The sequence below is a fragment of the Acomys minous genome, assembly GCF_964271855.1.
Source record: "Acomys minous genome assembly, chromosome: 13".
Lineage (NCBI taxonomy): Eukaryota > Metazoa > Chordata > Mammalia > Rodentia > Muridae > Acomys > Acomys minous.
In genome coordinates, this window is record NC_140495.1 from 102,047,428 (window position 1) to 102,068,058 (window position 20,631).

The 20,631-nt window shown below is 54.7% G+C and overlaps 2 protein-coding genes across 9 annotated transcripts in view; both read right to left on the minus strand.

Moving 5' to 3' along the window:
• Positions 1 to 1,461: 1,461 nt before the first annotated feature.
• SUSD2 (sushi domain containing 2) lies at positions 1,462 to 9,233 on the minus strand. Its single transcript, XM_084753129.1, has 15 exons — positions 9,076 to 9,233; positions 7,667 to 7,874; positions 7,307 to 7,458; positions 6,414 to 6,581; positions 5,655 to 5,829; positions 5,322 to 5,523; positions 5,047 to 5,132; positions 4,696 to 4,964; positions 4,457 to 4,600; positions 4,194 to 4,352; positions 3,111 to 3,359; positions 2,727 to 2,999; positions 2,449 to 2,625; positions 2,261 to 2,366; positions 1,462 to 2,141 (listed from the first exon to the last, which is right to left on the minus strand). The coding sequence occupies exons 1-15, from the start codon at positions 9,143 to 9,145 to the stop codon at positions 2,117 to 2,119; spliced, it is 2,463 nt and encodes an 820-aa protein (XP_084609255.1). The 5' UTR covers positions 9,146 to 9,233; the 3' UTR covers positions 1,462 to 2,116.
• Positions 9,234 to 11,170: 1,937 nt separating this feature from the next.
• CABIN1 (calcineurin binding protein 1) overlaps positions 11,171 to 20,631 on the minus strand; it is a 126,682-nt gene continuing 117,221 nt past the window's right edge. For all 8 annotated transcript variants that reach the window (XM_084753126.1, XM_084753125.1, XM_084753124.1 and 5 more), the window contains 5 exons: positions 20,211 to 20,285; positions 17,318 to 17,594; positions 13,044 to 13,190; positions 11,946 to 12,172; positions 11,171 to 11,755 (listed from right to left, as the gene is read on the minus strand). In XM_084753126.1, coding sequence (XP_084609252.1) covers positions 11,516 to 11,755; positions 11,946 to 12,172; positions 13,044 to 13,190; positions 17,318 to 17,594; positions 20,211 to 20,285 — 966 coding nt within the window. In that variant the 3' untranslated portion in view covers positions 11,171 to 11,515. The remainder of the gene's footprint in view (positions 11,756 to 11,945; positions 12,173 to 13,043; positions 13,191 to 17,317; positions 17,595 to 20,210; positions 20,286 to 20,631) is intronic.

Below are 20,631 nucleotides of genomic sequence, written 5' to 3' on the forward strand. Positions count from 1 at the left end.
AGCCAGCCTCCCACTCACTGCCAGTGACTGGCCTGGCTTAGCTTGGCTCAGGGACCCCCTGGGGACTCAAGACAGCTAGAGGGAGGCAAACCTTGCTTTATTTCATCTGTGAGAGGAAAGTACCAGATGGACAGCCAAGCCAGAAAGCCTCAGTCCAACCCTACCCTGAGCTACTAACCTAAAGAAACATGGCTGTAGGGGGTTGGAAAGTCAGACCCTATGAGGTGGCCCCTCCTCTAGCATTCTGGGTGCTCCATTCTTCAAGCTCCTAGTTCCCCGTGGCTTATACAGAATGTGCCCCATCATGCAGTTCTTCCTGGAAACCCTCAGAGGGACCTGGCCCTGCTACTCGGCTTCCATTTCTTGTCAGGACTTCTGGCTAAGGGTAAAGCTAAATAAGTCTGGAGTCCTCTTCTGCTGGACAGATCTGTATACCCTTTCTGAGGCCTCTGAGCCTGGGGGATATGGGATGTAGGGTGTGTAGGAACCTTGGCCTTGAGTGCGACCAAACAGGCAAGGGGCTGTCATTTCCAACCACCTGGTATCTGGTCCTTGGCCAGAGCTAACAGCATTCCCTGTTCCTGCCCTCTTCTGCCCTCATGTGGCTGCCCCTGGAACTGCAGAACACAGTAAGTCCGAGATAAATTTCCCCACTGGATTCTCTGTCAGTAGGTGGCGCTCTGCCCCACTTTCTGAGCTGTAAGGTACAACTCTGACCCAACCCTACTCTGCCTAGTCCTTTACAGCTCTCATTGGGGCCGGCTTTCCACAAAGATGTTGGGGTTCCATTTGTCCTGCTGCTGGCTGCTTATGTGTACTTCCAAGAGAGCAGGTCAAATACACGAGGCTTGGTTCTGTGCCTAGTTTCTGGACATGGCTTCTAGTCATCTGAGAATTTAGGCATAGGCCCTTAGAGTGACAGCACCCGAGCAGGGCTGGTGCAAGGTGCCTTTTTCTCAGGGAACAGCAGACTGGAAGGTTGCCCCTCCCTTCCGCAGTACAGCAGCGCACCAGCGATAGAGGAACCGGGGTCACCATGGCTGGGGAGGAGGGAAGACCAGCCAGGGGGTACCTGTCTCCTCCATGTCCCGAGTTACCCAAATTGTTAGCCCTGTTGAGCCCTTTGCAGGTGTCAGCATTCTCCTGGGTACCATCACTTCCCCCCCCCGCCCCAGACAGGGTTTCTCTGTGTAGCCTTGACTATCTTGGACTCGCTTTATAGACCAGGTTGGCCTTGAAATCACAGAGATCCCATCTGCCTCTGCCTCCCTGAGTGCTGGGGTTACAGGCGTGTGCCACCACAACGGGCACCATTGCTCTTCTTAATCCCATTTTTAAATGTGGAAAAGCTTGCAAGAGACTATGCCAAACAAAGCAGGAGTGGAAGAGGTAGGCGGGGCTCAGACTCTGATGCTGTTAGTGGGTGACCTCAGTGAGCACAAGCAGACAAGCACCAGGGGATATGTAACATTGTTTTCTTCTTGTAAGGGCAGGGCAGGGTGTTCCTGAGCTTGCTGTAAAAGAGGTAGGGATACAAGCTTGGTACAAAGGCTGCCTCTTCTCTGCTAGATGGCGCCCTCCCCCTCTCCTGGATGCTCAGGCCCTGAGGTCACTCCCCCCTGTGGAATTAGGCAAACCTGGGCTCTCAAGTTGGGTCATGATGACAGCAGGAATCAAGGCAGCTACACTTAGGGGCCCTAACAGGAGGGAAGACACCGGGTCTCAGTGTACTTGGCTCTGGAGAGTAAGGGAGTGAGGGACTGTGAGCTTTCAGTGCAGGAATATCTGGACTTGGGACGCAGGTACTCCAGGTCTAGGACAGGGCAGGGAGGCTCCAGGTCTAGGACAGGACAAGGAGACCATGCCTCAGAGCCATAACCAATAGAACGGGGCACAGGTTACTGCTGGAGGGGTGGGGGAGGAGCAGGACTTAGAATATCTGGTCTCAGGCAGAAGGACGGGGCAGGCACAGGTATGGGGTCCACAGTGTTGAGGGCACAGATACTGGATGTGGGCATCATAGGATTAGGGGTACACGTTCTTTGCGCGTCTCCCGGTAGGGCTGTGTCTTGGTGAGCACGTGGGCCGATGCTGTCAACCAAGTATCCTCCTTGTCTCAGGGCTGTGACGTCCACATGCTCCTGCAACAGAGAAGGGTTTAAAGTGGCACACGGGTACCAGCAACTGCTTCTAGGTCCCAAGAAAGCTAAGGAGGTGTGGGGGTTCTGAGTGACGTCCTCAGGCGGGTAGGGGGTCTTACGTGTTGCTTTTCCTGTGGCGGTGCACCAGCATATAGATGATAGAAATCAGTGCCACTATGGCCAGGCCTCCGAAGATGATGCTTAGTAACACTGTGTAGTTCCGGCCTGGCAGAGATGAGAGTGGTGACAATGGCCAAGGAGACACAGGTGTGCAGAGGCAAGCCTGCTCACGGGAGGGGCAGCTCACCTGGCTGACACTCTGGGGTAGGCGTAGACCAGGTACCATCGGCCCGGCAAGTGCTAGTCTCTGACCCTACCAAGCTGTAGCCACTGCTGCAGCCGAAACGGACAGCGGATCCTGCCAGGTACTCCAAGCCTTCCTTGTGCCCATTTGAAGGTGGGGGTAGCCAGCCACAGGATACCACTGGGATAGGGGCACAGCAAAGAGGACAGGCCTGAACTGCTGTCCCCTGAACAAGGCTGGACAATCTGAGAGGTTCACCCCTTGACCCCCCCCCCCCCTACCGGGCTGCAGGCTCTTCAGACGGTGCTGGTGCAGTTGGTGAGCGGTCCATGTGGCATTGCCCACATTCAGGCTCCCTGTGCTTATAACATCCAGGATGCAGAAGCGGTCACTCCCACACAGTCTGGTCACCTCTTCTGTCTGGCTGGGGCTGAGCGTGGCCTCATCGGGGAAGAGCGGTTTGAAGCTGGGGTCATGCTTGGGTTTGCCCAAGAAATTGTCAACCAGAAACCAAGAGTCATAGGTGAACAGCGTAGAGGTGTTGAGAACAGCCCCTGGGGACATGGGTGTCATTCTCAGTGTGGGCACAGTTCCCTGTCACAGCCAAGTGATCCCCTGTCACCAATCCCTTCTCCCTGCCCTGCTGAATCTGCCAGGTCACTCACAGTCAGCTCCAAACTGGAACACCTGTTGAGCACTGGCATCCGGGGGCAGGACCTGTCCGTTGCGCAAGGTGAAGTCATCTTCGGGGTTATTATTGAGTGTCCCCAGGAGACCACGGGTGTGGGTCAGGAACTTCTCAGGCAGCAGGACAGCCACAGTCAGAAAAGGACCTTGTATACTGACCTCGAGGCCAGCCCCCGATGACAACATGACTGATACCTTATCCTCAGAGGTCACTGAAAGGAACATGCCTGGCCACAGGTAGAGATGGGGTAGGGTTACTCTTTGAGTTATTCTGTGTTCTTGCCAACCCTTGACAGAGCCCTGAGGTAGGGTAATAGGAGGATGTGCCTGCCTGCTAACTGTCGACATAGACAGACTCCAGAAGGCTTCAATGCCATCCCCTGAGACTATATGTCAGCGCCCATCCCTGATGGGACTACAGCCCGTGCGCGCGCACGCACACACACACACACACACACACACACACACACACACACACACAAAGACTCCAGAAGGCCTCAATGCCATCCCCTGAGGCTCTATGTCAGGGCCCATCCCTGACGGGGCTACAGCAGCCTAGTCTACTGTGGTCCTTCCTGAAGGTCTTTGTACTTGATGTTCTCACCCAACCCCACCAGGGGTATTTCATTGTTCAACTCTGGCACAGGCCAGCCCGGTGGCAAGGGAGTTAGAAGCTACTGTCGAGGCTCCTGGCCTGCCGCTGTCACTTCCAGCCTGTGCTCTTAAGTCTGCAGGGCTGATGTCGTTGCAGTGGATCTTGGAGATGGAACAAGTGACCACAGGTGGGAGGTGAGTCCCGTTGTTGTGGTCTTTGGACTATCTGCCAGTCCTTGGCCTCTGGCCCTATAGTTGCAACAGGCTTTATCATGGACATGAAGGTATGATAACAGATCTCAGGATAAGCCAGTCATAAACAAGGGCACAGATTCTCCGACCTGGCCAAGGAACCTCTGCCTTTGTATTTGAGTCCCTCCAAACTCCCCCCACAAACCATGGCCAGGACTAGGGACAAGATGAGTGCCATGGGTGACCTGCCGACCATGCTTGGCCATGCTCCTCACCCTTTAGGTCCATCCAGTTTTGCTCAGCGAAACTGAGTACTTTATGATTCAGCAACACTTCCAGGGCCTGGGATGTGTCAAGTACCCGCACCTCTACCACATCTGAGTTATCTTCTTGGATGGCCACAGCAGTCAGCCCTGTGCCACGGGCCTGGGTGCCTAGGAGGAGGGTTCATAAGGGGGCTCTTTTGGCTCCTGTCTCCTATCCTGGGTGGCCCGGCAGTGCCACCCCCCAAATCAGAGACCATGGGGCCCCGCCTCACCATTGGGCATTGTCCCAGGCTGGGCCCGTCCCTGCACTCTCAGGTCTGTCAGGGCCGTCTCCAGCAACACATACTCGCCATTTCCACTGAACGAGAAGCTGGTGCCATCGAAGGTGACAAAATGGGGGTCCCCAAAGGCAGAGGCTGAAGTGAAAGTCGAATATCCTGTAAATTTCTCTGGCCTTTCCCACCCAGGCATGGCCCTCTGTCTGTGGTCAGGTACCCAGGCCGGCACCCACCCAGGCGTGGGGGTCTATAGCTCCGGCAGTCACTGGACGGGCGCCTCCTCATATATCGGGAACACTCAGGTGCCCAAAGACAGCAGTAATAGAAGCTGATGACATCATAGAGCCAATGAGACATGCCAGGCACACGGGGAGGGGCACGGTACGGGGGTGCACCCCAGTCATGGCCGCGGTCAGGGGTGCTGCCACTTGTTGAGTCTGAGGTCAGGAGCTGTGTGCCATCTGCTGTATAGCAGCACTGCTGGCCGGAGCCGTATCTGGGGCTGAGGGAAGAGCAGGTCAGGGTCGCTGTTGGCAGCTTCCCTCACACCCTGTCCACCTCTCATCCCTGGTCGGGTGGCTCACCTGGCCTGCACGGAGCGCACACAGTGCACAGCCCCTGGGTGGTAGGTGCAAACGCTGCCATGCTCAATGTCACAACCATAGTCAGTCTGCAGAGTATCAAGGGGCTGTCACTTGGGCTCAGCTTTCCCTTCCTCCCTCCCTGGGAACCAACCCCAAGGAGGCCTTCAAATCCCACACTATTTCCTGGTGGCCTCTGTCTACCTCAGTCAGGGAGGCTGGCCCCTCCTGTCCTCTTCCCACTCTCTGGGGGGACCTTAATAGGTTCAGGGGCTTACAAAGAAGCGGCCAGAGTCAGCCCTGGCCTGGGCCAGTGTGCAAGGGCAGTCTGGCAGCTCCTCTAGGAAGTTGGGTAGCTGGTCTTCCAATGCCTCCCAGGCCAGGCACTGTGTACGGGCCCAGGCTACAGAGTCTGCCCGGAAGTCATCACCCAGGTGCCAGGCCAGTGCATGATCATTGGTCCAGAGTGCCCGCACATTCCTGCAGTGGAAATGATGAGCCAGCTAAGGACCTGGCTGCTAAGCAGCTGACCTGACCCCCTGGGGTTTCCTCAACAAGCTCTGCAGTCTGCAGGCAGATGAACCCAGCGCATCATCCGCTGAGGCCCTTACTGCTGTCCTGCATAGTTCTTGCTGCTGCTGATCCTCAGAGCACCCACTTTCCACCTCTGGTACTTAGGTGATGCAGGTTTTGGGGTGAAAGTAAAGAAGCCGGTATTGGGGATGTTTGTAGCCAGAGGGTACAGAAAGGACCACTTTGCTGTCCAGTCGTTGGAATAGGGTGTCCCTAGAGGAAGAAAAGACCATGGTCAGCCCTCTTTGGAACCCTTTCTTCCCCCTAGTCTCTGGCACTGACAGCATGAATGATGGAAAGAAAGCAAATGGACAGACAGACGCTCCCTCTAGATGGGCATGCTCTGATGCTTCTGCAGGGTCCCTGGCTTATGTGACCAGTGGAGGGACACTTGAGTCACTGCCCCTAGTCCATGCCAGGCTCAGAGGAGAGAGGGTCAAGGTGGCTGCTTTTGTCTTCACTACACACCATCTACTCAAATGTCACAGAGCCAACACCCCTCCTGGATCTGTCCCCCTCCCTGCCTTCTCTCCTTCTTTCTTGTTTTTTTTTTTTTTTGTTTTTTTGTTTTTTGAGACAGGGTTTCTCTGTGTAGCCCTGGCTGTCCTGGGTTCGCGTTGTAGATCAGGCTGGCTGTCCTTTTCCTCTAGCTGCAAAACTCTCCTTAACCCACGACACCAGCCTTAACTCCCTTCTCCCACCCCACGTGCCAACCACTTCCCATGCCCCTTCCTCTGTCCCCACCTAGGACTCCTTTTCTCATGAGCGTCCAATGTTCCCAACCTCTATCAACCCACCTGTCTCCTCATAGCCCCAAAGTTCAATGGTGACGGCCGGCACGGGCAGCATTGAGGTGTTCCAGGTGAGGCTGAGGTTTCCCCTGGCGTCTGAGGTGCCATAATATTGCCAGTAGGTCTCGTTTACCAGCTGGCTCTTCTCAGACTCAGATACTTTGTAGGGATGTGCTGGGAAGAGGTGAATAAGGAGTAAGTAAAGATTAATGGTATACAGGCCGGGCGTGGTGGCGCACGCCTTTAATCCCAGCACTCGGGAGGCAGAGGCAGGCGGATTGCTGTGAGTTCGAGGCCAACCTGGTCTACAAAGTGAGTCCAGGACAGTCAAGGCTACACAGAGAAACCCTGTCTCGAAAAACCAAAAAAAAAAAAAAAAAAAAAAAAAAAAAGATTAATGGTATACAAAGAGACCTGGAGGGCTCTGAGAACCTCTCACAGACCAACATGGAAAAGGAGCTAGGTGGTGATCTCCCTCAGGGCTTCTTGGCAGGAAGACGCTATGGCTAGGAGAGAGGAGGGCCTGGCTTGCAGAACTGAGGACCCAAGCCAGACCGCACCTCCCATCTGGCTCTTCTCCAGGCCCTTGCTGAGGGGGACCCTCCAGGGGCCATGCCTGTGTCTGAATCACTCTGATGAGGACCCCAAGGCTCCAGACTCCCTGTGGGCTGGGACTCTGGCCTTGATGCCAGGGGTGGAGTATTGAATGACAGCCACCCTTGCCCAAGGGACTGGTTCAGCCAGAGGGACAGGTAGGCAGACTGGGACGAGTATCAGTGTACATGGATTAGTGTTGGGGAAAGTCCCGTGGCCTTGGGTTGCAGATAGCACCCAGGGCCCAGGGAGGGTGGGGTCTACGAGCTTACAGCCTAGACTAGTTTGACAGAGTTAGGACTCACCAGCCAGCCAAGTGCCTGCTCGAGGGAAGGAGCGACCATTGTCCATTGATAAGGTGAAGGGAATGGGGCCACTTTCGTAGAGCAAGGGTGATGTACAGTGCACTTGCTTCAAGCTGTCAACGTACCCAAGGGTCTGGACACTCTCCTTAAACCTGAAGGACAGGCACGGTAGAGGCAGCCTGAGCCAACAGCTCTGGAGAGACCTATGCTGTTGACTCAAGGAATGGGTTAGGCAAAGTGTTCCTATGACCTCCTGCCCACCCTCGGTCCCAAGGCGCTACCTCCAGCTCTTCCCCTCCCCCCACATACGGGGTGGAGAGTAGGGGAACCCTGATGACCCAGCTGCTTAGGTACCCCCACCTGCAAATGACACCATCAGTAGAGTTCAGCCACTTTAAATGCTGTACCACAAAATCTTTGCCACCCATCATTGAGCCCGAGGAGGGTGAGATCTCTAGGCAGAAGTTCAGGAAGTCTTCACAACAGGTGTTGAGGCCTGAGCAGGTTGGATGACAGGAGCAGAATCCATTCTGGTCCCCACAGCGCAGGGAGCAGCTGCTCTGGGCACCTGGAGAGAAAAGCCTTTGTATCCTGGGGCCAATCACCCTACATGGAGGGCCTGTTTGCCCCCTGGGGTCCTTGAGAAGCATCCATGATGTCTATCAAGGAATTGCTCTGGCTAGCAAATGACATAGTGGAAAGCCACCGGCCCCACGGGCTGGGGTCCTCCACCTCAGCATAGGCCATGGTATAGCTACCGGGGGTCCTCAGAGCTAGAAAAGGGTCCTCTTGCTTGCCAAAGCTGGGGCCCATAGCCACCAAGAGTCCCATTCAAGGTCCAGGAGAGAATGGTGTCTGGGCTGAACTTGTCCCAGTTCTTCTTGGGGATGGGAAACAGTTGAATCCCAGAAGAGCCCCACCCTCTGAGAAGGCTGCCAGGACACTCCCTTTTAGGGGACAAGAGGGACATTCCAGTGAGGATTTCCAGCACAATGTGGTTGGGAGTACAACACAGGAGCTGTGGACATCCTGTCCAGGCCTTTCTCTGTAGCCTGTGGAGGAGACCTGGAGCAGGGCCGTATTTCAGGTCCAGAGCTGAAAGGTCAAGCCTGGGGGTGGGGTGCAAGTTCCCAGGCCAGAGCACATCTCCCACCTGGCCCTTCCCCAGCCCCTGATGAAGGAGATCCACCAGGGGCCAGGCCTAGGTTTAAGCTACTTGCTACACTTCACTCGAGAGCAACAATAAATATTTATTGGCTAAGGACTTAATGACTGCAGAGGGTGTGGGAAGATGCTTCAAGATGCCATGAGATAAAAGTATCAGAAGGGTGGTGGCACTTTCCTGTGAGGGTAGATGGGGTGAGGCAGGGGACTGTGGGCTGGGAACTCCCAGCCCAGCTCGGGGAGAGCCCACGGCTAAGCTCAACCTTCTTGCTAGATTTTCTTGGTTTCAGCTGATGAGCACCAACATAGGGACAGACAAGAGGTTGGGGTTCTGCTAAGTGATCACAGCCTTCCTCGGGGCTTGGAGTGCAGGCTCTCTGGTCTGATTCCCTCCCAGCCCATTATGGTCTTCAAGCAGCCTGGGTGCACAGGACGGCCTTGACTCAGGCCTCCCTTAGATCCCCGGAAGCTCAGGATTTCTTTCCAGTACTCCCCAGCACAGTCCCAGATGGACAGCCGCTGAGCCCAGAGGGGTGTCTGCATAGGGCCTGGCTGAGCCAGTAGATGAACAGGGAGGGGTCAGAAGGGCAAAGTGGGGGGCATACTTGCTGTGGACCTGGGGCCTGGGATTGTAGACAGCAGCATCAAAATCCAAGGCAGGAGGGCCGGCTTCATGGTGTGTCCTGTGTCTGCAGCCAGCAGGCAGTACAGTGTAGCCCGCGACAGTCTCTCTCTCTCTCTCTCTCTGCTGGCCTGGCCACGCCCTGCTGGCCCCGCCCAGCATTCTGCAGCAGCACCACTCCTCCCCTTCCCTCCCCTCCCCGCCCCCTCTCAAAGTCCACAGGTGCCCAAAGAGACCAGCAGAGCCTTGATGTGCCTAGTTAGCACATTCTTGTCCCATCATCAGAGCCTTGGGACCCTGTGTGAGAACAAGGAGTCGGCACGTCCAGACATTAAGACCTTTGACACATGACAAGCCAGATGTGAGACAGCTCAGACCCTGGGTCACAGTCCAGTCTTGTGTGCAAGGCTTCTACAGGGTAGGTTGACGCAGTCCTGGTCCCCTCAAGGACAAACCTAGACCTCTGCTTCCCTCAGGAAGGTGTTGCTATTACCCGCTTGGTCTCACAGGCAGAGGTGGAACAAGAATTAATGTTTGGAGTTCAAGTGCATGGCGTGGACTTGAGACTGGGTCTGTTCTGATTCATAGCAGGCTTCTGACAGGAGTTCAGAGCTGAGGCCTACCTAGCCCCAGGGTTGTCATCTGGGGAGCTAACAAACCCTGCTCAGTGTTCTCTAAGAGTCTTCAGAGGGAGGAGCCTGATGGAGACCCTGTGGTGGCCCATGAAAGCCCCCAAACCTGGGACTTCCCCCCTCAGGGCTTATCTCCTGGGCTAGACCTCAGGACAGGGAAGCTGCAGTTTTTTAATGCAGACACACCAACAGGCTAGCCTCACAGGGGAGGAGCTCGGCAGGCTGGCTTGTGAGCTGAAGCCATCTGGCCTGTGATCCTCGGTTGGTTTTGGGTCTCAGCCAGCCCACTGTTCTATGGGCCTAGTCCCAGTGCCTAGATCTAGTCTGGGCTGGAGGTCACCTGTGTGTCTCCCATGAGTCTCGGAAGCAATCTGCAGTATAGGAGTGGGAACCAGGCTGCTCCTAAGATAACTTTGTCCCGACTCTACCTACATATACCCTCAGGTGTGTTGGGTGAGAAGTCTACTAAGACCCTCATACTCACCTTCCAGAGGGGAAAAAAAATCTATTCAGCCATGACAAGGTGCTCTGGGTAGGTGCCGCTGTGTGCACCCTCAAGTCCTGTGGCAGGGAGAAGCCTATGCGGGCCACGGACTAAGGGTATTCCCTGCTATGAGGGGCCTGGGTAAGTAGAGGTGCATGGCTGGATGACAGCTGTCCCCGACATCTTGGCTGGTGAGGACTCATCCTTGGTTGCCATGTTTCTAGCCCCCAAGGGCCCTGGATTAGGAATCCGGAGTCTAGCTGATACCTTCTTCCTTCTTAGTTGAGGGCATTCTGGCCTAGAGCTTGCAAAGACAGACAAAGAGGGCTCTGAAGTGCTGTGGGCAACAGCCATGGCAGGCAGGTATCTGAGTATCTCCAAGACAAATGGCGTGGAGGCCAGGAAAGGCCCAGGAGCACGACTCCTGTCATGTGGTGGCACATGCCTGTAGCCTCACTCAGGAGACTGAGGCAGGGCCTACCTGGGCTACGCGGCCTATCGGGGCTATACAGCAAGATCTTGTCACAGGGTTTCAATCTGGTCTCCCCCAAATCTTATGTTTTTGTTGTTGCTGCATGTCTGTCTGTGCCCATGTGTGCAGTGCCTGTGGAGGCCGGAAGGGAGCACTGGGTCTCCCTGGAACTGCAGTTAGAGCGGGACGGCCATGTGTGTGCTGAGCAACTTTAAGGGCTGAACCAACTCTCCAGCCCCCTCCCCCCCCCAATCTTACTTTTAAGCCAGCAGCCCATATCCATTCTGTCTTGGGCTTTACACAGTCCTGTCAGGGAGGAACTATGATGAGATAAACATCCCTCCTCCTGGGCTTCTTTCCCATGGTGCCCTTCTGCCAAGTCCTTGGCATCATCTAGGTTCTGCCTTCTTTGTGACCTCCCCCACACAGGTCCATCCTTACCCAGTGCTAGGAGTCCAGGGGTCTTTGAACCATAAGCAAAAAGGCAATGACTATTTTACAATCTTTATTAGAAAAGAAACAACAAAAAAGGGTATAGGGCGAGCTAGGCTCTCAATGATGTCTCCACCAGAACCCAATCTGGCCTGTCTTGGCACTGAACTGTGGGCCTGGTTAGCTGGGAATGGGCTTGTAAAGAAAATCATTATTTCATTAAAAAAAAAAAAAAAAAAAAAAGGGCCAGCCCTGCTGTACAGACCACAACCAGGTCACATGCCTAAGACAGGCCTTATCTTCCTCTGGACCAACAGGGTGTGTGGATAGCCTGAACTGGAACAGGATGCTGTGAAGAGGGGGATGGGATGGGCAGGCTTATGAGACCATGGAAAATGATACCTCACATGGGCTTCTGGCCTGGCCTAGGGTCTGGACCAAAGGGATCCAGGCCTTGCTGTTGCCCCGTGTATGGCTGCAGGCCTCTGGGTGGGCTCCCTCCTGTGTCCATATAGTCGTCATCCTCGTCTGTCTCGCTCTCCAATGAGGACTCCTGGCTGGATGTCTCCAGAACCTCCAGGGCTGGCTGGCACAGGCTCTCCTTCCTCACATTGGCAGCTGACTGAGCGGACAGGATGGCTGACTGCACACAGGGTAGAATGTGGTCAGGAGTGACTGGCCTGACCCTAAACCTCTTGACATTAACTCAAACTCTCACCCAGAGCTCCTAGTAACGTGAGCGCTCCCAGGTCTCCAGGTAACTCAAGCCCCCTTCTGGACCCCCAGTATCACAAGCCCATACACCAGGTCCCCTGCCTGGTGTCCACAGTCACCTTCAGCTTCTGCTTGGTCTCCTCCGAGATGCTGCCTTTCGGGGAAAGCAGGGTCGGGGTAGGTGGTGTGACAGTGATCTCAGGAGGGAACTTGGTGGTGGCCGAGGGTATCACCAGCTTTGGCATGTTAGGCAGGAGGCGGGATTTGGCCCTGCTGGACTCGGTTTTGCCTTGATGGCTATCGGGTGTCTGGGAACTTCCGCTGCTGGGGACCTTGGTGCTAGTGGCTGTTGGGAGACGTCAGAGTTTGAGTTCACTCAGCCTCCTCACTCTGTCTCTTTTCTGCTAAGAACTCAGAGGGCCCACACCATGGATGCCTTCTGGCCTTCTGCCTATGCTGACTGTTAGGTCCCAGGCTCACAGGAGCATCAGTGGACTCCAGTGGTTCCTCTCAGATGTTGCAGGGATTCTGAAGGGTCTCCCGGCACCAACACAACACAACCCTGTTGTATCTTCTGAACTATTCCATTCCGGGGGAAGGGTCACAAGCTGGCCCCAGTACATACTTTTCTCTCTAACGCTAGGGTGAGTAAGGAGCTGTGTCTTCTGGAGGCAGCCAGGACCATGGCAGACTGCAGATCTGGAACCTGGCAGCCTCCAGGGAGCTGCATGAACTGGGAATAACCCAGCTGTCCTGGCATGGCTCCACATTCTTTTAGCCTCATCTCTTTAAAAGGAGTGGGAGCTTATCCAGAGCCCTGCCTGGTCTTCGTGGGCTGGCGCCATGTCCTTCCACCTTGAGTGGTCTGTGGGAGACCTGGCCAAGAGGTTTCGAGGGCCCTAACTGGTAGAGTGGCCAGAGGGAGGCTATGTCTGTGCTGTCTCAAGCTGCCCACAGGGACACCTCAGTGACCGGGCACAAGCTCCCCCAATACAGTACAGGCCTTCTGGGCTCTGTAGTACCACAGGCTGAAGAAAGACTCTGCTCCTTCTGTGGAGCTGGGGTGAAATGAGGTCCATGCCAGACTCCAAGCAGGGCTCCTGCCCGCGTCCTTACATCTGTACTTCCTGTCTACCCTCCAATCTACCACGCCGGTCACCTGTGGGGAAGCGCAGCCTGGTGGGAGCTGGTGCTGAGCTGCTCCCAAGTGGCCTTACCTTGGCTGCAGGTGGGCTCAGCACCTGCATGGCAAGCAGCCTCCGCTGGCCAGCAGTGCTGCTCAGCCATTTTCATCTGGTGACTGTGCCGGAGTTCTTGTGATGGAAAGCTGGCGCCTTCTGTCACTCCTGACAGCTCTTCTCCTTCTATGGAGACACAGGCCAACTATAGGTAATATTCCCTTTCCCACGTACCCAAGTGTCCGTGCCTTGAAGGCCCAGACTGAGCCCTAGTGCATGTAATAGGAATGTGGCCAACACTGGAGTAAGGTGGCTCTCCATGCCCACAGTAGCCAGGGACCAGCAAGGCACAGGCAGGTATAGACTTTATGTGCGCGTGCACATACACATGAGTGTGTGTGTGAGTGAAACCCAGCTGCACAGCTGTGCCTGGCACAGCCAGGGCCATAGCCAGAGCCCTCCTTAGTCTTCATAGGCTGGTGTCATGTCCTTCTATCCTGAGTGACAACTTGTGGGAAACCTGGCTAAGAGGTCTTGAAGGGCCTGACTGCCTGCCCAGGGACACAGCTCTTGGACCTTGGTAAGATACCACGACATGGCTGTCAGGAGTGGGCTTAGGACATGTATGTAGGCATGTCTTCATGCTCGGCCAAATTCCTCCTTCCCTGGCACAAGGCAGGGGCTCGGGACTGGTCAAGTGTGGTGACAACAGCTATAGCTGTATTATGAGTTAGGCTCCGTCTCCCACTTCCTTAGAGTCTGTAGTGGCCTTGCAGGTGGCTCCCTCCCTCCTGCTCACTCAGGTACACTGTCTGTCTAGCTCTCACCCTGGCCCCCAGGCCTCTGCCTGGAACAGCCATCTCCTTCCTCTAGCAGGGAAAAGGCAGGGGCCTAAGTGCCACAGAACTGTCCCACCCACGTCTGCACAGTACTAACTGAGGGTCCAGAGGGCTCCTCTTTTCCATCTTTCTTTTTTAAAGAGGAGTTCTTGCTATTACCCAGTCTCAGCCTCTGGAGGGAGGTGTAGCCCACCACACCCAGCCTGGAGAAGACTCTCCCCCGACCTGAGCCACTCCCTCTCTTGTTTTCAATGCCTGGCTGTTTAGATCATAGACAGACAATGGCTGGCAGCATGAGCACCTCAGCAGCATTTCCAGCACCACCCCCGATTTGCAGGGGAGAGAGCTGGGTATACATCCACAAAGCTGCCTTCCCTGGGGCCCGACCCAGTGCCATAGCTATCCACCTGGGGCAGCACTCCACCTGATGTGGGTGGACGTCTGCCTTAAGCAGGGGAGGGGGCTAGGACACACAGGAAGGGAGAACAACCGTTTGGCTTTGAATTGGGTGTGGGGGCCCATGATCTGGGGCGGGGAGACAAGGAATACTGTGATAAGCTTCTCCTGAGACCCTGCTCAAAAAGCCAAAGCCAAACAAACCCCACAAAGGCACCACCTTTGTAAATGCTATGGATCAACAGGACGGGCCTCCCTGAGGTGGGCCTCCCCTTTTGGCAGGATGGTTGAAGGCTGCTCTTGGTGTGGCCAGGTGTCAAGTGACTTGCTCTTCCTCCCCATGTGGCTAACTGTCCCAAGTCCTCCCTTTTACTTATTTACTATTCAAAATATTCAAGATCTTCAACTGAAATAAATACTGGTGAGTTTTCCTCAAATGTAGAGGGACATTTAAAACAAAACTGGCTGGGCCATGTTGGCGCAGGCCTGTAATCCCAACACTTGAGAGAGAGGCAGGCAGATCTTTGTGAGTTGGAAGCCAGCCTGGTCCACAGAGCAAGTTTCAGGACAGCCAGGACTACACAAAGAGAAATTCTATCTTAAAAACAAAACAACAACAACAATAAAAAAGCTGGTTATGACCCACACAGGAATGATTGCTCCAGGACTACATGGAGGCCAGGCTTTCTTCCTAGAAGTTACCGGAGGAAGGACAGTACTAAGATGTGACACAGGGGAAGATGCTTACTGAGCATGGCCACCCTCCCTGCAGCAGATGTAAAGCCTGGGACCAGGTTTGTCTGTGTTGTCCTAGGAGGCTTCCCCTCCCACATCCTTCCTACCTGCTGTCTTAACTCTACTTTCTTCATGTGACAGCATCAGGAAAAGGGACTCTCCAATTCATCAAGGTGGTGAGGGCTGGGCCCAGACTGGGCTACACAGGCAGGCAGCAGCAGGCAGGGTAAGCTAGGGCTAGATCACAGCTGCCTGCCTTGGGGAAAGCACCCAAGGGTCTCCTCAGCAGCTGCCCTCTTGGCTCTCCTGTATGTACCCTGGGAGGGTGTCCTGTGGGCATTTGTACTCAGGGTAGCTTAGCCTTCACTGTGTCTGCCACCGAGGGTTTCTGTAAGCAGGCTCTACCATCCACAGGGCAGCACCAGCCTATCACAGTTGGGCAATCTGGAGCTGGTAAGGCATTCAAGATGTAGGATGTGGGCTTACAGAGACATGTCGGGTTCCAACAGCACCCCAGACAGCTTTGGTGACCATAGACAATCCCTACAAATATGTGCTGACATGGGAGTGGCAGGCAGGTTGGCCAGGAAATGGGAGTTTGCATGGGCCCTTCTGCCTGGCCTGAGTGGGCACAAGTTCTGGCCAAGGGCTGTCCCCATCCCATGTTCATAGAGTGCTACCATGGAATATACCCACAAGTAGGTACTCTTTCCCCAGAGCTAACCTCCAAAACTAAGACGGGAATTGTGGGATTTTGCTTGCTTGGAGGCAGACAGGTGAGGTAACACCAAAAAAAGCAAGGGCAATGTGTGGCCCAGTGGTGTTCAACTCTTCTGAAGCTAAGTTGTATGAGATGCTATAGCTTCCTTCCTACTTCACAAAGAGACCCAACAAGAGAAGATGCCCCAGTGAGAAACAGAGGCAGTTACCTGCTCAGGTGGTGAGCTAATGACTTAAATTCAACTGCACAGGAGACCTTGTGCCACTTACAACACTGGCCTGGAGTCCCAGTTGTCATACTCTCCAAAGTCATGGGGCACGTGAGTATGGCACTGGGTTAGGACCAAGGGAAAGCAGCTTTCTACCCTACAAATGGGAGCTGGTGCTAGGAAAGCTGCGGAGAATCCTGAGGTGCTATGTGATGCCAGCCATTGTCTAACAACCTGAGGTATGGGCTCCCCTGATGCCTTGCACTTTGAACTTACCTACAAGTGATCAGGACAGCTGGAGGTGAAGGCATACTGGGGGTGGCACCCAGAGCTTTACGCATGCTAGCCCAAGCCTGAATTGCTTTAACTGCCCTGTCCAGTGGCCTTCAGAGGGTCCTCTGGAACACGTGACTGGGGCCCGACCCTGGCACAATCATCAGTGTAACCTGGGGCAAGCATCTGATGAAAACCCCAGTGCTAAGAGGGGAGCTTCCAACCCAGCTCCCAGTCAGGCACCATGGGCTAGGGCTGGCTGTCCTACTGTGCAGATGAAGTGGGAGGCCACAAGTCAAGGTCCCATGGCTGAAGGAGGCAGCCCCCAGTGTGATCCACAACCATAAGACTGTGACTGGGAAGACAGGCAAGCCCTAAGGGATAGCTCCAGATATGGGTAGGTGACCATGCAATTATGTAGTACAGGACATAACCAGGTCGTCAACAGGGCAAGAGAAGTAAGGGTGGGCAGACTGGATTTCAGTGTCTCTGGAGTCTGGCCATGGTACCACCGCCCAGGGAGTCAACAGTCAACCACAAAGCCAGAGGAGCACCTGCAGCAGTGGAGAGGACAGAGCCTCGCCCACACCCTCCTATCTGCTGACCTGATGTCCTCTTCCAAACCAAGACTTGCCTGCCATGCTGGCCACCCTGGCCGGGAGCTCCCGATTTTCAGAAGGAATGAGGGCTCCCACCTTATAAGGCAGCCTGTGTCACCTCCATCCCATCCTGGTCCTGCCTTCAGCTTGTCATGCCCACAATGGGGACGGATCTGGTCCTGGGAACTACCGGGTCCCCAAAAGACTGCTCATGCCAGACCCTTCCCCAGCAGCCTGGTCTGTACTAGCTCTCTTTTTATCACTGATAAAGCTGACTTCCTATTTATTGTGGGGCTCTACTGGGGCAGAGACTAGAACAACCAAGTAGTGGTGCCTGCCCCCTCTCTTCACACTGCAGCCCTACCACCTGGACTAGCAGCTGACAGCCCCGGGGTCACCCTACGGGTGCTAGAAGGCTCCCCACATGCTTCTTTGCCAATTCCATAGGGGAAGGATTTGTGGCAGCTGGTAGACGGGACTTGGCTCTGGGGAAGCTGAGAATTAGGATCATAGGTTGCCAGCTGGATTGAGATGACACTTACCAGGACTCAGAGAGGCCATGCTGGGGGTAGCCTCTGGCCTGTGTGGCCGGGGAATTCCAGGGTCTGTGGACAGGTCTGGAGTAGAGGCTGATGCTGAGGGAGGGCAGTTGGTGACAGCTGCGGCAGTAGCCAATACAGGTTTGAGGTGGGAGTCACTGGGTCGCAGGAGAGCATCAGCTGCTGTGGGGTCAGGTGCTGTGGGGGCTACTGTTGCAGGGAAGAAATTCTCTCGGCTGTCCTTGGGGTGCTTGGGGGTAGTGGGTGTGTCCCCTGAGGCCTGTGAAGACAAAGGCAAGGTGAGGAAGGTCAATGGGGCAAGCCCGCTGAGCGTGCACTGCTCTGCCCATGTTAGCCCAACTTAGTCTTACAAGACACTTCATCTGGATCCTGGATGCCAACATAACACAATGCATCACTCTCAGCTATCTGGCACAGCCAACAAGAACCACAAACATTCTACTAGGACACAAATGACAACAGCACACAACTGGGAGTCCAGCTCCTCCCTCTCTGGGAGGTGTCCACTCATGCTAGGAGGGCCTCAGTGAAGACCTCCCTGTCCCCTCCTCAGTGCCAGCCTCGGACATAGAGACATTGAGCCTGTCTATTCCACAAACCTTTGGTACCCATTGGTGGTTGCTTTCTTTTCTGATGTTTGTTTGATGGCGACAAGTCTGCAAGTTGTGCTATGTGGTGGGTGTCTAGTGCTATGAAAAGTTAGTCTGCTGGAAGAGGAGGCAGGAAGACAGACCTGGATCTTGGCCCCAGGAGGCCAGAGCAATGCTGGTAACGTGCCAGGTGGCAGACACAGGGAGAGTGAGGAGAGTGAGGACTGCATCCCTATCCTGTCTTCAATCAGGAGCAACCTCAGCAGCCAGCCACCGCCTCTAATGAGGTCCACAGCACTTTCCAGGCATGTATGAGGCTGCCATAGCAACTAGGACACTAGAAAGCAAAGCACATTCTCAAATGGGCAGGGGCTTTTGGCTCTGAATGTCTGGTATCTTCTCTAATGTGGGCCAGAGCTGGGCCCATGCCCGCTGTAATTGTCTCAACTGCCCTTCTCCAAGTGTAGGCTGTGGAGCTCTATGGGGAAGGAGGTGCAGGGAGAGTGGCTCTAGAAGAGACCCAGAAGAGCAACCTGCCCACAGCCCCACCTACTGGGATGACCGCGGGACAGCAGTGAAGGACACAAAGATACAGAGACAGTAAACAGTCCCCTGAGATGGCTCAAGGGGAAAGAGGAGCTGTGTGTAGTGGTGAGAGATTTAGGGCAACCCCAGTAGCTCCCCATCACAGGGGGTTCTCGTGAGTGGCTGACAGGCCCGAGGACCAGTCAGTCATCTAGCTGTCTTCTACTCTGGCTCTATATCCCAGGTGATGGCCAAGGGCCTGGCCCAACACTGTCTAGCAACAGGCAGCCTGACATTTAGGGGTCCTGTCCCCTAGCTCTGTCTACCATTACCTAGCCTGGGTCTTTCAACAATCACCTCTGCCCACGTACCCAGTGATAACTGATGTGTAGGTCTTGGCTGCAAGTACTCCTCCCCGGCTCCTCCCTGTCCCTGAGTCCTTGCTAACACAGCACCAGTAAAGGCAGGGTGTTCGGTATTTCCTGTATAGTTTTATCATTTAAGCCTTTTCAAAGTCAGATATAAGCTGGGCAAGGAGGTACACATTTGTAATCCTAGCACTCAAGAGGCTGCGGCAGGAGGACTGCCATGAGTTACAGGCCAGCCTGGGCTACTTAGCAAGTACCAGGCTTTGGGGACAATGATCAAGTGGTGAGGTCTGCTGGCTGGTTGGCCAATCCTGCCACAGGCTGCATGCTCAATGGTGAGTCCCTGACTCCCTCAGACCTGGAGTCTGGGCAGTGGTGATGGCTGCATGGCCCATTCTACCAAGAAAATGCCTTCTGGGCCCCTAACACAGATACCTGCCAGCTGCTGGGGCTTCTAGAACAAGGTACCCCAAAACAACTGGGTGACTCCTAGGATGGGAAGCTGGCCCACAAATACATGGACAATGACCACGGCCACCAATAAGGCAGCTGCCTCGCCCTTTCTGAGACAAGACTGAGGCACCCTGCAGACTTTCAAGGCTTTAGTGGGGGTGACTCTTAGTCCTGCTAGGCGTCCCCTCCCTCCTCTTAGGCCATTTCCTGGTAAGATTCAACATGAGCCCAACCCCAGCCCCCTGCATTTTTTTTTTCCTTTTTTTGAGACAGGACCTCTCTATGTGGACCAGGCTGGCCTCAAACTCATAGAGATGCACGTGCCTTTGCCTCCCAAGTGACAAGATTAACAGTGTATGCACCCCCATTTGGTCATCAGAGGCTCTGCCTTAACCTTGGAGGGGTTTCTCTCAGGGGCCATCCCAGGAGGGTAATCTTACTCTTACTGCCACCCACAGGCCAGCCCTTCCTGCCCCCTTCCCTGGCCTGTTAGCACCTGATACCCTGGCCTGGGATGAGCCTCTGCTCCCTATCACACTCAGGCACCCCTGTATGGGCTCTGCCTCCACCCCATGTTCTTGGCTGCTTTGGTCCTAGTTACCCCAGTTTTGGTATCACTTTTCTACCAGTCACAAAGGTAAGGCCCTTTCTAGCTGAAGCCAAATAGTTAGATGCTGTCCTTTCTACCTATGAAGAGAGCCAAAGCATGGCTGTTAGGTCACGTATGCATGTCTGAGTCCTGTCAAGGCACTACCATTTAGGGTACTGACTCATTATCCACAAGCCTAGACAGCTCCTGCTCTTTCCCCTTGGGCCTATGATGACCACAGGAACCAGCTTCAGAGCAGATTCAAGGCCTTGGTGTAGGACAGGTTCTGCACAAAGGGCGGGCATATGCTGGGGAGTGGGTGGGGTGTGTGTGTGCAGGGGAGAGCTTACCTGTCTCTGGGTAGCAGCCCCAAGGTGGACCTGACAGAACTTCACAGCCTGCTCCAGTGCAGTGTCCTCGTCCACCTGCACAGAGATGCCTGAGATTAGGGAACCTAGGCCACAGTACCAGCTCTTTATGTACAACATTAGCCCAGCCTAACAAAGGTAACTCCGATGTGCAGACTATCCTCAATGAGGATCTCACCCAAATCAGTCATTGGGTGGGGATGCAGGCCAAAGGCCTATGTACCAACTACTGGTGTCAGGCTTGGTCCCAGTCAACCCTCAGGCAACATCAAGTTACTTTCCACAGCTAGTTATTTATGTCCTCAAGGACTGAGACTGACAGAGGCCTCAGGCCCCAAGGAAGCTTTCAAATTCAGCTGAGAGCTGGGCTTTGTGGTGTCTCTCTTAATGTCAGCACTTGGGA